The following is a 17134-nucleotide window of genomic DNA, read 5'->3' on the forward strand; positions in this document are numbered from 1 at the left end:
AAACAGTGGTTGAACAATACAAACAGAGAAAATGGCTTTAAAATGAAAGCCATTGATTTACATCTCTATTCAAAAGGTCAGTGTGTGCGAGGTGAGAAAGGCACTACAGCATGCAGTGTTCAACGAGACATGCTTGTAGCAGGACTTGCAGAGATCAGCCATTTATACCATCCACATCAAGTTGCTGGTCCTTTCATTTATCAAGATATTTTCTTTGGATATCCTTTGCGTGTACTAACAATACAGTTTTGGAGTTAGGTGTTAGAAACTATAATTAAAGCTCATTTGTCATATTCTATATAGTCTCCCTGAAGCTTTATATAATTCCCTCTTTGTTATATACAAGCTTCTGTTTCTCCCTAGGGTGTTCTGAATCCCAACGGGTAAAGAACTGAAGTGTTTGGAAACCAGTATGTATTGTGTTATCTGTACTGTCAAGCAAATATTTACCGTTGAATTTTAAAAATTATTTTTAAAACTTTCTATTCATTAGATAGGGTCCGCTATTTAGGGGTTTCAGTTCTACCACTTAGGTAAGGAGATTTTTGGGTAGAAGTAAAAAGTGAAGAAAAACAAAATTGAAAAAGGATACATCTCTATTTCCTTCAGGAATCTGCTTAACAGTGGAAAGAGGAGATTTTTATTCAGCAATTTCTAATAACTGTCTGATACTGTCTAATAACTGCCAAATATCTGCCTACTGATGATCCTTTCCTTCGTCACTAGAGAAAAGTGCAGGGACCTGATGTTTAGAGAAGCAGCAAAACTATTTCCCACTTTCTCCCTTTAGGTGATGGAAGTGCTTGTGGGCCAGCCTCATATTCCCACACTTTAGTGCTGGTGATGCATACTCTCTCTGCTCCACAGTAACTCTGTGTCATGGGAATTGAAAAGAATTCTCTCTCCTCATGCCTAACTCCAGCAGGGCAGAAATGAACGAATACATGTTTTTCCCAGGAGTGGATTTCAGAACTCAGATGCTGTAAGAGTAATTCTTACACAGGGTAGCCTTCAGGGACACTGGGACAAGCTCAGCAACCTGAGAAACAAACACGGGACATTTTACCCCTCTCCAATCTACTTCCCCTCTTTTAATTTCATCTTCACTTTGCCTTGCCCACTTCAAGCAATAGTTGATAATCATCCGAGCACAGCTCAGGTTCTTACCATGCAATCTAGTGGAACACCTAGAAATCAGCGACTCTTTGTCCTTTGTTATTTGTAGAATAAAGAAATCTCTAGCTCCCACTAGGCTGTGTGGACAGAACTTTCATCTTTGGAAACCAAAGTAGGAGCAGGCTTTTCTCCTACCCTTTCCAAGGTTACTCTTCATCGCCCTTTCCACATTGGCTCCTGTCTCCCCCAAGTTGGCCAGGACCATGTGCAAAATCACCTTCCAGTGATTTTCAGCAGGATGCTAACTCTTGTAGACCCATCTTAAAAGGGTGTTAAATATAAATGCAAGATTTATGCAGCATAAGAGATAGCTAAGAACACTGTAAGTATCCCTGGCTTAATTAGTAGTTTTGGAGTTAGGTAATGGGCCTGTGGCTTCCAAGCTAGGTCTCCTGGGCTATCTAGTCTTCAGGGGTTGCCTACAATTATAATGTGCTCACATACAATCTTCCTTTTCATATACAAAATAAGTCTTCTTTAGACCTGCCTAGGCAACTACTCCCAATTACTGCAATACTCATGCAAATTGATCTCTATTCTTCCAGTGCCTAACTCGATACAGTGCCTCTCAGCCTAGGTCTCAACACAGTCTACTTTTGGATTCCAATTGTCTCCTTGAGTCTTACTTCCCAGGGGAAAGAAAAGAAAGAAATTTCTAGATTGGTGTTGATTGATGCCTATTTTCTCCAAGCAGAAGGTGGATAACTCGCTTTGTAGCTGATCAACGTCCAGGTAAATGTGTTCCAGTTCTCAGCATTTCTGAACCAGCTGCCTCACAGGGATGGGTCAACTAATGGGGCTGTAAGCAGACTTGACAGGTTTGTTCTGGGCTGACGGCCATTGATTAGGTTCTCGGACCAGATAAGTCACTCGGCGGAGTTTACAGTAGGTGGGGCGCGCTCACCAGCTCAGGGTTAGTGATTTTGTGACTGCAAGTTTGTTGCAACATCGGTGTATTCAAGCAGCGGGCTGCGGCAAGAGATACCCTCTAGCTCCCAGAGCACAGCACCAGAAAGTTTTGCCCTCGGCAGTAGCGAGGGAGACACAGACCTCCATGGCACAGCCCCTTCTGCTGTAGGGAATACGCAGTGTTAGATGATCCAGGGGTAGGAGTCTCAAGTCTCGGCCATTTGGCTCACTCTGTGGATAGCAGGCGAAGGGTGGGACCAGCTTGGGAACTCTCGTTCCTAGGTCTGCAAGAAACAGCGGCGGCAGCAAACGGTGCGGAGAGGCAGAGGCACGTGCTTGGATGTGGGTGCTTGTGTAACCAGCTCCCAAGGCATCAGCCCCGACAGCACTCCGGTGGGTGCCTCTTCTGAGGCACCGTGTTTCCGCCGTGAACTGGAAGACTCTGGGGTCCCGCTGCGTGCATAAGGTAGGAGCACCCCGGGCGAAGGAAGCGAACCACTCGCCTCTCCAGCTATCATTGGCGAGTGGGAATTTGGAAAGTTCCCCAACTAGGAACACACGTGACCTCCTCCTGAAAGTAGTTCCGACTGTGGCCCGTGTATCCCTCCACCTCCTTTGAACCCTCCTAGGTCTTTTCGGCCCCGCCCACTCGAAGGGGTTGCAGCTTCCTACCGTCGCGTACTTTACTCACTGGCCCAGCAACCCCGGCCTTCCTCGTGCCCTTCCCTGCTAGGGGAGCGCGGAACCTGGCCCGAGGGCGATCCACCCGTCCGGGTTTTCGTAAGGGCCCAAAAGGGGCGGGGCGATATAGCCTCTGAGGACCGAGCTTGAGTTCGACCCCTTGAACCGAACCAGATCCCCAACTCGGGGAAACGCTCGGTCCTCCAGGGGGCAATGCAGGTGAAAGCATCCACCAGGGGGTCCCGCTTTCAGTCCACCTAGACAGTTGTCTTTTGGGTCTGAGAAATGCAGGAATGATGTTATCACGCTCAGCGTGTTTGACTTTCATTTTTACGGCAAAAGGGCCGAATTGCCGGGGATGCGGGAGGTGGGGCGGTGAAAAGGGGCCGAATGAAGTGATACACAATGGAGACAAATAGTGGGGGTGTTATTTGTGCTGAGACCGATACGTTGAGGACACGGGGGTAGGGGTGGGGGTGAGGTGAAATTTCCTGGCAAAGGCTGCTGCAGTCAAATCTCTGAGAATGATTGTGATCCGACAGTGATGTAAAAGACTGAGGCTGCAAGCCTTGGCTAGGGAAACTTAGAGCGGTGCAGAGGGCGGCATGTCCTCGCTGTAGGGCCCGTACTTGCATTTCCCTTTACACTGACCAACACGGTCACCTGGTCCTTTGCACCTGTGCACAGGTAGCCTCAGACCCGCGTCAGTGACATCACTCAACGCACACGCCTCAGCTTTCACTATTAGCACCCCGCAACAGCCTGCCCTACATCCGGCTGCGTTTCTGGGCACAGGCTGAGGCTTAGCTCGTACTCCCCGCCCTGCGTTGCTGCAGAAACAGCCGCGGCAAGTGCAGTTAGCTACTGGCCAGCGTCTCAGAACAAGCCCGAGCGAGCCTGGACGGCCACACTGGGCATGCTCAGTGGCGCTGGCAGGTTGGGACTCGGCGTTCGCACCTGGAGCTACCCCGCCCCTCCTACCACCCCTGCCCTACCCCGTCCTTCCCTCCTCCAGCGCACCCTCGAACACCTCCCGCCCTTCCTAGGACTCCCGAAGCTCTCGGGTTCCCGGCCGGGCGGCGGAGGGGGCGGGACGACCGGCGGACGGTGATGTGGCGGAACTCTTTGTGCACTGCGGCAGGGTACACGTTCGGGCACTGGGACGCGGCTGTGCTGCGGCTGCGCTTAGTTCTCTCCTCTCGGAAGCTGCAGCCATGATGGAAGTTTGAGAGTTGAGCCGCTGAGAGGCGAGGCCGGGCTCAGGCGAGGGAGATGAGACACGGCGGCGGCCGCGGCCCAGAGCCCCTCTCAGCGCCTGTGAGCAGCCGCGGGGGCAGCGCCCTCGGGGAGCCGGCCGACCAGCGGCGGCGGCGGCAGCGGCGGCGTTCCTCGCCTCCTCTTTTCTAACCGTGCAGCAGCAGCCTTGTCCTCGGCTTCTGAAAGGGAAGGTGGAAGCCTTGGGCTCGGGCCGGAGCCGGCTGAGGCGCGGCGGCGGTACCTCCCGCTCCTGGAGCGGGGGGGAGAAGCGGCGGCAGCCGCAGCGGCTACAGCTCCGAGAAGGGGGTCGGAGCCGCCTGTCACCATTTCCAGGGCTGGGAACGCCGGAGAGTTGGTCTCTCCCCTCCTACTGCCTCCAACACGGCGGCGGCGGCGGCGGCACGTCCAGGGACCCGGGCCGGTTTTAAACCTCCCCTCCGCCGCCGCCGCACCCCCTTTGGCCCGGACTCCGGAGGCCGCCGGAGGAGGCAGTGGTTCCGAGGATTATTCGTCTTTTCCCCATTCCGCTGCCGCCGCTTCCAGGCCTCTGGTTGCTGAGGAGAAGCAGGCCCAGTCGTTGCAACCTTCCAGCAGCCGCCGCAGCAGCCATTACCCGGCTGCGGTCCAGAGCCCAGCGGCAGCAGAGCGGGGGGCATCAGCGACCGCCAAGTCCAAAGCCATTTCCATCCTGCAGAAGAAGCCCCGCCACCAGCAGCTTCTGCCATCTCTCTCCTCCTTTTTCTTCAGCCACAGGCTCCCAGACATGACAGCCATCATCAAAGAGATCGTTAGCAGAAACAAAAGGAGATATCAAGAGGATGGATTCGACTTAGACTTGACCTGTATCCATTTCTGCGGCTGCTCTTCGTTGCCTTTTTCTGTCACTTTCTCTTAGAACGTGGGAGTAGACGGATGCGAAAAATTTCCATAGTTTGGGTGACTATAACATTTAACCCTGGTCGCATTTCTGGAGTGTGTGTGTGTGTGTCTCTTGAATTCATTCAGCCTAGGTAGGGTGTGTTCAGCTAGACGGAACTCTTGGCCTGGTTGCAAGTGTCAAGGCACCGATTGGTTTCTTAGTCTATCTATGGGGTTTCTTCCTGAAGGCTATTGTCCGTTAATACAGAATACAGTGCGCTATTAGAGATTAGTGAGTTTGGTAATCTGGTCTAGTAAAGGAACAGAAAAGTAGACGCTTTGAGGTTGAGCATATTTTGATTAAATCTTGGCTTTAGGCCCTAGATCAAGGGTATAGATCAGATTAAAATGAAAATTAGTGCTGCACGTACGCATATTGCATCAGAAATCTTGCAGTGATTGTTCTTAGTTTCCTGGGTTGCATCGATAGTCTTTTAAAATGTGAATTATGTGCTGGTTTGCATAATTTTAGAAGCACAGTCGTTTTCAGTATATATATAGGATGCTTATTTGAGGGCAAAAGTGAGGTTGGTATATTTAAGCTTAAGTTAATTACAACTTTGACTGGCATTTAGAAGTTTTGTCATTTGAGATCAATAGTGCCGTAATGTGCCTCATACGGCACTCTTACTACTAGATCTTTGTTAAATTTGCCTTTTTCTCTGCTGGTGGGGTGGCGTAGGATAGGGCATGAAATTTGCAGTTCCAGTAGCATTTAATATTCAGTGCTCTTGTTACACCTAATAGAATGGAGATGGAGTGGTTTTTGATCCCAGATAATAATGTTGTGTCGGTTCAGGGGATTGTGTGCAGCAAATGGTGATTGCAAAGATTAAACCTAAGTTCTCACTTGAAATTTAAGTATTGTGATGCTAGAGCTACTGAACCTTATTTAGGTTTCAGGACCTCTGACACCTCTAGGCATCCTTTAAATTCACTCTGGCTCGTGTAGCATGTCAAGTATAATTGACCAGCTAATAGCCAGAAATGCTGGTGAGAGTGGATTACTCCAGCTTCAGATGGTAGGTATGTTCGCTTTTTCATACAGAGTTAAATTTACTGAGTCAGCTTGTTGAATAAGACAGAAACCCAGAAAATTTTGTCGGTGCATAGTTTTGGTTGTCTAAAAGTTAGGCCTCTGTACTTCAAGAGATAGTGCTTATCAAAAGACATTAATCTTTGCAGTTTCAGATATAAGAAACTGGTTTTGATCGAGGATGGGGATAGAGCCCCTCCTTTTGCAGAATGGAAAGTATCACAGGAATTGCGAGTTATTGGTAGGCCAGTGTATAAAACATGAAAAACAGAATTAAATTACTGTTCCCAGGTGACTGCCCTAGTCTATTAAGGCCAAAAATGTGGTGGTGTGAATTGTAGCAGTGGGCAATATTTAGTTAAAATTATGTAATTGCAATAAGTGTTAATAGAGTATTCTTAGTAAAAATTATTCTGGCAAACATTAGTAAACATTTTGCTTAAAGGTAGAGTGACACTAATATGTATAGGTCCTGCTAAATATTGTGGGAAGGTTTTTTTTTTAAATAAAACATTTTCTATCTGAAGAGGTTATATTCCTTTGGATACGTAGCTTCACATAAATGTGCACAGCTAATTTTGTTTAAGTTTTGTTTTGAAATGATAGAAGTTCTTGCAGAAATAGCTTTACACCACACAAAATGTTAACAGTTTTTTAAGTTAAAAATAGTATTGAAGAAAAAGAATTGGAAAATTTGGAGATTGCATTAATTGAAAAATTTCAGTAGGCTGAACTTGACCTCCTTGCCTAGGAGATGATTAATTATGAAGAAAGTCTTCTGATTTGTAACATTTCAAAAGTAGTTGATAGTTGTCTAGGTATACAAGAACAAATTAAATGTTTATTTAACTCTTTTTTAAAAAGCCCCCATTCAAAAAAATTTTTAGAGTGACATTTGGTAAGCAGGTTACTCTCAGTAATCAAAATTTGTTTATGCTATTTTTACTTTACCTATTGAATTAAAATAATCAAAGTTAAAAAACTAAAATTATTCTGCCAATTGCTTATATATGAGAAATGAGGTGGGTGGACATTTCTTTTTTCATTTCAGAGTATGTGTGCCTTTATATGTGAAATGTGACTTAGAACTTTCTCTAAAACTCTTTTTAGTTATGGTATGCATAGAAAGCAGTGTCAAATATTGCATCAAATGACTAACAACACTTAATTTCTAGAGTTGTGGTTTTGTTGAGCCAAATATTGATATGAAAAAAATTAGGGAAAAGTCCGTGAAGAGCTTACTTTTTAATGATAGTTACACTTCCAATAATTTTGATATACTAAAGCACTTTGATTTGCTTGGTTTCACTTTAGTGTTTTGTTAGTGGTTTGTATTTATTGTGAGGGGGGTATTAAAATGGCCATTGAAGACTTTTCTCTGGCAGGTTGTATGAACTCTTTCAACAGTTAGCCTGTTGAAAGTTAAATTATTTTATGAAAGTAGTGACTGGAGTTTTCTGTATGATAAGGAAAGATTAATAATGAAGTGATTTCTCAAAGGAAAATTGAGGACCATAATCCAGTTGTAAAAGATTTTTGTAAAATTGAATTACTCTAAAAAGTAATTTGTTGGTAGTGCTGAACCTGAGTCTAAAATATTTAGTGTCTTTAGAGTTCATGGAAACTTTAGGCTTCTGTTGTATTTTTATTGTTTGATAAGTTTGTATCTTTTCAAATATTAATTCTTGTAGGGATTATTTTTAACTTTTACAGAGTACAGTGGTTATTGAAATCTCTTAAAATTAGTGATTACTGAAATGACCATATTGTGAGGTGTTTTTTTTAAGAGTTTAGTCTATTCATGGTTTTAATTTTACACTGTTATGTATCTGCTAAGTTATATTTCTTTCCTAAACAACATAACTAGGCCACCTAATTGCTATAAAATAATTTACAAACTTCATTTTCATAAAACTTATTCAAGAATAAAGCACATCTGAATGGAGAGTAATTTACAGGTTAGGACTCAATATAAGGAAAAAGGAATTTTATTGCTGTCCATTGTAAATGTTTGGACAGTAGTACAGTCATCAGTGCAGATTTACATTGCTTATAATATACTAAGATACAAAATTTATAAATGTCATGAAACATGGTGAGATATAATCACCTTGATTTTAAATTTAGTTTTAGAAAAATGGTAGGAAAAGATGCATTTGTATGTATTACCTTTTAGAATTTTATTTCAATGTCAGAATCATAGCTTGCAATATTATTTTAATTTTTGTGTGGAACAGTTTCTCTGCTTTTCCCTAATAACCATATATAACCCTCTTAATGTTACAAAACTTCTTACATGAAAGTGAAGCCTTAAATTCTTATTTTTAAGAGTTCTCATTTAGAGATTTGCCTCATTTGCTACTTGTTCATTTGATGATAGCTTAATACTTTTTTATAATTTTTAAGGCATTTAAGTAGTCACTTAAGGGACTTTAGATGGAGGAGTATTATGGGGAAATCAGTTCACAATGTTTCAACATTAATTGATACTCAGTAAACGTTCTGTTTTAAAATTTTCACCTCAGCCTTTTTAGTAAGACGAAAGTATAAGAAATAGTTTTATATTAGTATCATACTGGTGAAACAAAAGCATAGGAAATGTTTTTTATGTTAATATTGTATGTGAAATCAGAGTTTGTAAAAACAGAAGTGTGCATGCATATAACAGTTTTTGACTTACTTGAAATGTTAGGCCTCGGCTGTACTATATGTAAGGATTTACCTTCCAGAATATATGTTATTAAGGTAGTATAAGTAGTTTTAGTATCAGATTTTTACCTATAGAGGCCATTAGCTCTGAATTTTAATCCTCGGAGCTTGTTTGTATGTGTTAGATAAACTTAATTTTAAGTATTGTCAGTATTGGGGAGTTCTTTTTGTGGCCTGAATTCATTAAGAAAAGATATTAGGATTTGTTCTAAGGATAGTGATTTAAGGTGTTTGTATCAACTTGTGAGATTGGGGTCAGTAATGATTTCAATAATTATCCAGTTCTGTTTTACAGTTGCATCCTATCTGGTAGCTTAGAAATTAGTCCAGCTGCTATCAGAGGTATCAGCAATGTTACAGTTAAACTGAATAATCTTAGGTTGGTAAAGGTTTATTGAGCAAACTGATACCCTAATTCTTTTATATGGGCCATATGCTTCACAGGCATTCTTTGTTAGGTGGTCAGAAGTGTTTTGGTCTGTGAATAATGAGTCTCTTTGGAAGTATTGAGTATATGCACTTACTAATGTAAAATACTTTCATTTGTCAAGAAAGGTGAAATCCGTATATTGAGTTTGACTGTTCACCTATCCCCTAGTTTTTTGAATATTTTTCATTGGTTACAGATATTAGCAATTTGGTTCTTTTAATATAAGTTTCACTGGAATAAAAAATGGCTGTTGGAAAATATTAATGTAGAAAGAATAAACAATTTAGTGTTAAAATAATTTTGGATGGGAAATTTTAATTTAGTTCAAGTATAGTTAAAGCAGATAGTCTTCATTTTCTACTTTTGGCATTTAAGAGATGGGTGGATATCTTCAGATTATTAGTTCTGCACTTGGTGGTGGTGGTGGTGAGAATATTGACAGGTGGATATGTGGCTTAAACCTGTCAGCAAAAGAATATTCTTAACCTCTACATAGTGTGGAAAAGACAAGTGTAAATACGGAGTGTTCACACACTTACAAGTTAGATTCACTGTCCATAAGAATGAACAAAGAATCTGAATGGACAGTGAGTCTTATAAGTGTGTGAATGTTCCGTGTATCCAGGTAAAATGAATATAGTTAGAAAACTACCATAATTCTTAAAAGAGAACTTATTTTCTCTTTAAAGAAGAGATTGCCTTGGTGGATATTGTTTTAGAATTTTCAAACTAGGTTAAATCTGTTTTAAATTGCATCAAAATACTGAGTATTAGCTTTATTTATACGTTGTGTATGCATTGTGTCATTTGAGATTTTAGGGTGGCAGTGTACACTCTGGAGCCAGCCTGCCTTACGTTGGAATGAATCCTGGCTCTGCCCCTTAGTAGCCGGATGACTTGGAGTAGGTTACTTAACCCTCTTAACCGGTTTCGTCTGTAAAATGAGGATAATAGTAGCTTCCCACATAAGGTTTTTCTTGAAGAATAAATGAGATAATACAAATAATTCACTTAGCATAGTACCTGACACATTGTAAATACTTAAATGGTAGCTGCTTCTCTTAAAATCATAATTTCAGATTATTGATGTGTGAGAAGTTACTTGTCTTTTCATTTATGGAAGAAGCAGTGACTATGACTGAATTTCCTCAGTTTTGGATATGTTAGAATGTTAATTGTTTAAGCTCTGAGAACTTTTTAAAATATGAGATATTTCTTTTTTAAAAAATATTTTATTTATTTATCTTTAGAGAGGAAGGGAAGGAGAGAAATATCAATGTATGGTTGCTTCCCATGAGTCCCCTGCTGGGAACAGGCCCACAACCCAGGCATGTGCCCTGACTGGGAATCTAACCGTGATACTCTGGTTCGCAGGCCCGCACTCAATCCACTGAGCTATACCAGCCAGGGCGAGATATTTCTTTATGAGATATTTTATTTAGGAGCTCTGAGTATGTATGTAACATGTCTGTGATTTTGCTATTTCATCACAAATAGAATGTGAAGCCCTGCTTTGACCAAACATGTTAATTATTACATTAATCAAAAAGTATTTGCTTTGAAATATGAAGGTAAGATAAAAAGTTCCTATTATTATGGCATACTAAATAAAGTAGAAGTTTTAGGAAAAAGCTTGTTACATTAAATTTTCTTTAGTGTTAAAGATAGGTCAGCTTAAGTATATATATATTTTTTAAGTATATTTTTATTTATGAAGAGTAACTCTGCCTCAAATGAAAGAAAAGTTTTAATGTATGATACAAGAGTTGTGTAAACTGTTTATCAAAAAAGGCATTTTTCTTAGCATTTTGTGTGTGTGTGTGTGTATTAAGATTTTGGGTGAGTCTTGCAACTTTGCATGCCAGTTACATTTATCACAGTATAATTTATACTTAATCTGGCAGTACATAAATATAATATAGGATTTAAATTTAGTGCTAAACCATTGTGTTATTGTTCCCCATTTTCACATTTACTCAAGATTGTCAATGTAATTTTAGGCCCTAGAAGTGGGAAGAAAGAGCTGAAGGATTTTTTTCTTCATTTTTTTTTATCAGGTATGGAGAAGTATGGAGTCAGCTTGAGACCTGCATAGTAAAGACTGTTTTGTGTACATAGGGATCTTTTTTTGTCCCTTTGCCTATTCTGGTCTCCCATTGTACCCTCAGTATGAAGCACTTGATTTTCAGGTTTTTTTGCTAGCTTTTTTAGCATTGTAGAATGGTTTCCTGTTTAATGAAATATGTGACTATCTGATTATGTGATTTAAAAAAAAATCTTACTATATTCCAGAGAGTGGGGAAAGAAGGGAGAGGAACATTGATGTAGGAGATCAGTTGATTGCCTTTCACATGCCCCCAAATGGGCACGTGATCCACAACCCAGGCGGATGCCCTGACTAGGAATCGAACCAGCAACCTCTTGATTTGTAGGCAGGCACTCACCAGCCAGGGCTCATTATGTGATTTTAAACATATTTTAGGTGTTGTAAAACTGGCTATATTGTGGTCCAAATGTAGGTTGTAGAATGGAACTGTGCATTTTGACATCTGGAAAAATTGAGTTGTCTAAAGCACTTCCTTGCTTTCTCTCTCATGCTACGTGGATCTGTGGTTTGCTTTAATCTCTACCCAAAACTTAGTTGATTAACTATTATTGAATCCCTTTGGAATAGTTCTGAGTTTTATTTTCTTTGATTTTTATAGATTATCAGACTAAAATAAAATAGCAATAAAAATTGCTATTTTATATGTTTAATATTTCCAATCTTTTAAAGAGGATGTAATTATATAAGGTATTATAAAATGCATTGTGATTTGAATGAGGTACTCTTCCAATCAGATGTATTCTTTTTTTTTTTTTAAAGATTTTCTTTATTTATCTTAGGGGAAGGGAAGGAGAGAGAGAGAAATATCAATGTATGGTTGCCTTTCATGCGTCCCCTGCCAGGAACCGGGAACCGGGAACCGGCCTGCAACCCAGGCATGTGCCCTGACTGGGAATGGAACTGCGATCATGTGATTCGCAGGCCCACGCTCAATCCACTGAGCTACACCAGCCAGGGCTTCTTTTTTTTTTTTTTTTTTTTTTTTAAAGATTAATCAGATGTATTCTTAAAGTTATTCTTAAAGTAAATAAGCGTACATGTTCAAAGTTGCAAACAACTACTTTAAAATGTATGTCTTTTTTTTCCACTTATAATTTTGTTGCTCTCATGAATAAATGGAACTCTTCCTTTAGAGTGTTCTAATTACTATGAAATGATTAAAGATTTTAGAGAGTAAATAAGTAGAAATGAAAACTTTCTACTTTTAAAATGAAATTTGGGGGAGATATTACTAAGGTTAATTGTTAATGTATTTTTAAAAATGTATGTTTATGAGTTACATTATTCTGAGTCAGAAACACAGTGGATGCCTGGGCTTTTATTTTTTTCATAATGTGAAAACAGTACTTTGTCAAGCTTAATTTAGCCATGTTGTGAAATGCGTTTAACATTTTTATATAATATTTATGAAACATGAAAAAATGAAGACTTGAGTCAGAAGGGTTTTTTTTTAAAATTAATGTAGTAGAATTAGCTAGTATGTACCCTGACAGTCTTATATTTGTTTAGTATATATATTTTTTATTATTAACAAGGCCTTTTCTTAACCATTAGCTTTTTGATTTGGCAAGGAAAGGATTTACCTAAGATGTAGGGCCGCTTCGTGTCTTGGCGGTTATAAATAAGGTGGCAGTGAGCATGGGGGTGTTTATGTTCTTTTGAATTAGTATTTTGGGCAGACAACTGTGGGATATTTACACAATGGAATACTACTCAGATGTAAAAAAGATGACAATTTTACTCTTTGTAACAGTATGGATGGACCTGGACAATGTTATGCTAAGTGAAATAAGCTAATCAGAAAGACAAATCCCTTTTGATTTCACTCATAATGTGGAATCTGTGAACAAACAGAACTAACAAGCAAAATGCAGACAGATTTGATAGAGAGCAAGTTGGCATCTAAGGAGGGGTGGAGGGACTGAGCAAAAAGAAAGGAGGACTCATGGGCATGGAAAATAGTGTGGTGATTGCTGGTGGTGGGGAGGAGGTATAAGGGGACTAAATGGTAATGGACAAAAAATACAATAAAAAGTTTTAAAGAGATTTAAAAAACAGGGCCAGCATTACTTTCCTTTTTTTCTTCTGTAGTACAGGAATCATGGCTCCAGTAAAATCAGTAACTTCTTAAAAGTTGGTAGATTGCGTCCATAGAAGGACGCAGGGTTTTGGGGCATCTGGTGCAGTATTTTTCTGATTCTATTATATCACTGGTTCTCAAACTTTAAGGATATCAGGGTACTTGATACCCACAGACTCTTGCACCACCTCCAGAGTTTGTGATTCATTAGGTCTGGGTTGGGATCTGAGAATTTGTTTCTAACGAGTTCCTAAGTGATGCTGATGCTGGTGGTGTGGGGATCGAACTTTGTGAACCACTTTATTACATGATCTCCCATCAAGCAAATCCTTATACTGTGTTAATCTTCTGTAGGTTAATAGCATTTACACATACATTGTCTCATTAAATCTCTAAACCCAAATAATTCAGCATGGCAAATATCCTGTTTCGTAGATGAGGCAGTGAGTTTAAGAACAGCACTATAGTGTAATGGAAGAAAAATAGGTTTGGAAATCAGCTGCACTAAAATTTAGTTTAAACCCTTAGTTAGCCACTTCATCAGTTGTGTAATAACAGATACACTAAACCTTACTGAACCCTGGTTCCCACATCTCTAATGTGTTAGTAAAAATCCTTAGCGTGTGGGGTGGGTTTTTAGGTTTGTTGAAAGTGTAGTTTAGATGTGTTCAGAATATTGGTTGCCAAGTAGGGGTGATTCCTCCTGCCTTGTTTGGGCATTTGGCAATGTCCAGACATTTGTGGTGGTCATAGCTGAGGTGGGGTGAGGTGCCAGGGATGCAATTAGCATCTAATGAGTGGAGAGCGGGCATATTGCCTCAATGCATAGGACAGCCCCTCCCCCAACAAAGAATTATCTGGCCCCAAGTTGCTAGTACTGCTGTGGTTGAGAAACTCTGGTTTAAAGGTATAAAATGTCTGGTCTGTAATAAGTATAAGATTTAATAAAAGTGTGTACCCTTGCCTTAGATTGTGGTCTTTAAGGTCAAATTGCTAATAAATGATGAAGCCAGGCTTTCAATGTTGAGGTGTTCTTATGCCGCTACGCCAGTGTTCTTTATAATAACTTTATCCATATAAGATCCCGGCTAATATGTCTCTTAGGCTGATTGTGAATTTGTTACATTCAGATTGTTAGAAAAGGCTGACAGTGTTTTCAGTAAATGTGTAAGTATAATACACTGCATGAGGATTTTCTATAGAACTCCAATAGGATGGATATGCTTTATTAAAATAAAGCATTCAAATTTGTTTATATTGCCAGTAATTTTTAAAGTAATCTTAACTGTTTCCTTTAATTATGTATTTGTTGGGAGCTATTTTGCTCCCAATATACTTGTTTTTTGTTGTTTAATGCATTCTTTAATCTTAAACTTTTTTATTCTAAAATTGCTTTTGTTATAGACAGGTATGGTGAAGTTAAATGCATTGATGCAAAATGGCAAATTTCGATATGTTATAAAAACTTTTGAAATTTTTTTGAGTAAAGAAAGTAAGATGGGTTCTAAGGCTTTCTGATGCATGTATTACATTCTTTTGTAGATCCTAAATTGTAGTCTCAGCCTGTTGAATTTAAAGTGCTTTATCTAAATTAAGAACTTGAATTAATGTGAAGTTTTTGGAAAAGTTTAGAACAGAATCTTAGATTAGTTCAGATATGAGAAGATGCCAAGGGAGTAGCTTAGTGGGTTCAGAATTGTTTTGTTTTTAGGGTAGAAAAACAATTATGAAAGTGTTCTAGGAATAGATTGTTTCCTATGATTTTTTGTTTGCTTGATTTTACAATTTATTTTGCCTCTCACTTCACAAGCAGAGTAAAATGTTGAGGCATATTTTTAAAACTTTTTTGAAATTTAACTTTTAACCGAGTTATGATTCTTTTTGAAAGTATGAGATTTAGAGGTACTGATCAGTGTTTTATTTTTCAATTTCTATGATACTTAATGGTATATTGCATTATGTGTTCACCACTCAAAGTCATATCATCTTTCCTGACCACATATTTGTTCTCCTTTACCTTCTACTACCCTCTCTACCCCTTTTCCCTCCGGTAAGCACTGTAACTGTTGTCTGTGTCTATGAGTTTCAGTTTTATATCCCATATATGAGTGAAATTATATGGTTCTTAGCTTTTTCGGACTGACTTAAATTTAACTTTTATTAGCATAATATTCTCCAGGTCCACCCATGTTGTTGCAAATGGCAATGTTTTATCTCTTCATATGGCTGAGTAGTATTCCACTGTATATATGTATCATGTCATCTTTAATATTTTAAATATTAAACAATTTAAAAATATAAATATTTTAGAACCAGGACTGCTAATTATAGATAACTTTCAAAAGTCTTAGGAAAACGGCGCCCTGACTGGTGTGGCTCAGGTGAGTCCTGCAAAGTGAAAGGTTGTCATTTGCATCTCCATCAGGGCACATTGCTACCTTGCAAGTAGAGTCCCCAGTCACAGTACATGGAAGAGGAAACCTGTTGATGTTTCTGTCCCTCTCTTCCCCTCTCTTTAAAAATAAATAAACATCTTTTAAAAAATGTACCTAGTATAAATGAAAAACTAAGGAAAAAGAAGAAAACAGCATTTATTGCTATAATTTAATTTAATAAAGCTTATGGTGTTTTATTTCAGTATGTGAGTTAACTCCATTTGCTTTACTGTACTTTAAAACATTTCTTTAATAAAAATGTGACTATAAAGAATTAAAAAATTTACTTATTGTCCTACTTGTCTGAAAATTCTTGTTTCCATATTAGCTTCTTGTTTTGTTCATATGCATCTGTTTTTAAATGTAATTTATCGTCCTGGCTGGTGTAGCTTAGTGGGTGGAGCGCAGGCCTGTGAACCAGAGGATTGCGGTTCGATTCCCAGTCAGAGCACATGCCTGGGTTGCAGGCCAGTTCCCAGCAGGGGACACAGAAGAGGCAGCCATACATTGATATTTCTCTCCCTCTCTCCTTCCCTTCCCCTCTAAAGATAAATAAATAAAATCTTTAAAAAATGTAATTTATCATAGTGAACTTAAAGGGGTGTATGTGTGTTTGAACAATTTCCAAAGTACCTCATAATTGCCTAAAGTAATTATTTTTAAATACTGAAGTTATCAAAAATATTTATTTCCCTGTAGTTACACATTGTATCCAGTATTTGGTGCGTACACACACACACACACAATTCTCTGATTTTTTCTTGAGAGTGGATTTAAGATGGCCTAAATATAGGAAAGATTTTCATAATTTTAATTCACAAAATCATAATCTGTTAAAAAGTAGCCAAAGCATTTGAGTCTTGAAGCTTTCTTATTCTTATTTACTTACAGGGAAGCTATTGCATAGTAAGCATATTTTACTTAAGTGAGATGAAGTAAAATTTACTTACACGCTTTTGGTCTGTCAGATTTCTTTTTCCTGTTGTAGAATTACTGTGTTGAAATTAGAATGGATATAGAAGTGATTTGAATAAACTATCACGTCATTTTATACTAAAGTAGTATACTAAAATTCTGTTGCTTTCCTGTCTTTAATGAGAAAGGTATGGCTGGTCATGATGTTACTGTTCCCTGAGGCATCATATTTAGAGGGATATAATTTATATTTGCATAGTTGCCTCAGTAATTGGTGATGTTGTTGAAGATCTACTGTATATTTGTATTTGTGATCAGTATTAATTTTTGTGGTCAAAATTGCGTGTTAGTTTATGTCAGGTACTATTTTTAAGTGTCAGATACGAAAAAAGGGCAGTAATTTTAACCTTTTAGTTGAGTGATAATTCTCAATGAGTTAATTTATTTATGTAATTAGAATAAAAAATACTGACAAAAGAAC

The 17134-nt window shown here is 39.1% G+C and overlaps 2 protein-coding genes across 2 annotated transcripts in view; one reads left to right on the top strand and one right to left on the bottom strand.

The window, feature by feature from the left end:
- Positions 1 to 732: 732 nt before the first annotated feature.
- On the bottom strand, positions 733 to 3721 carry KLLN (killin, p53 regulated DNA replication inhibitor). The gene is given in 4 exon segments (XM_037047281.1): positions 733 to 2391; positions 2393 to 2494; positions 2497 to 2742; positions 2744 to 3721. Coding segments are annotated over 4 exon segments (957 nt in total). The 5' UTR covers positions 3095 to 3721; the 3' UTR covers positions 733 to 2133.
- Positions 3125 to 17134, top strand: part of PTEN (phosphatase and tensin homolog) — a 94391-nt gene continuing 80381 nt past the window's right edge. The window contains exons 1-3 of the mRNA XM_037047409.1: positions 3125 to 3133; positions 3603 to 3702; positions 4092 to 4865. Coding sequence (XP_036903304.1) covers positions 3125 to 3133; positions 3603 to 3702; positions 4092 to 4865 — 883 coding nt within the window. The remainder of the gene's footprint in view (positions 3134 to 3602; positions 3703 to 4091; positions 4866 to 17134) is intronic.

Source organism: Sturnira hondurensis, unplaced genomic scaffold (genome assembly GCF_014824575.4).
Source record: "Sturnira hondurensis isolate 20B ecotype Veracruz unplaced genomic scaffold, ASM1482457v3 Scaffold0005563, whole genome shotgun sequence".
Classification (NCBI taxonomy): Eukaryota; Metazoa; Chordata; class Mammalia; order Chiroptera; family Phyllostomidae; genus Sturnira; species Sturnira hondurensis.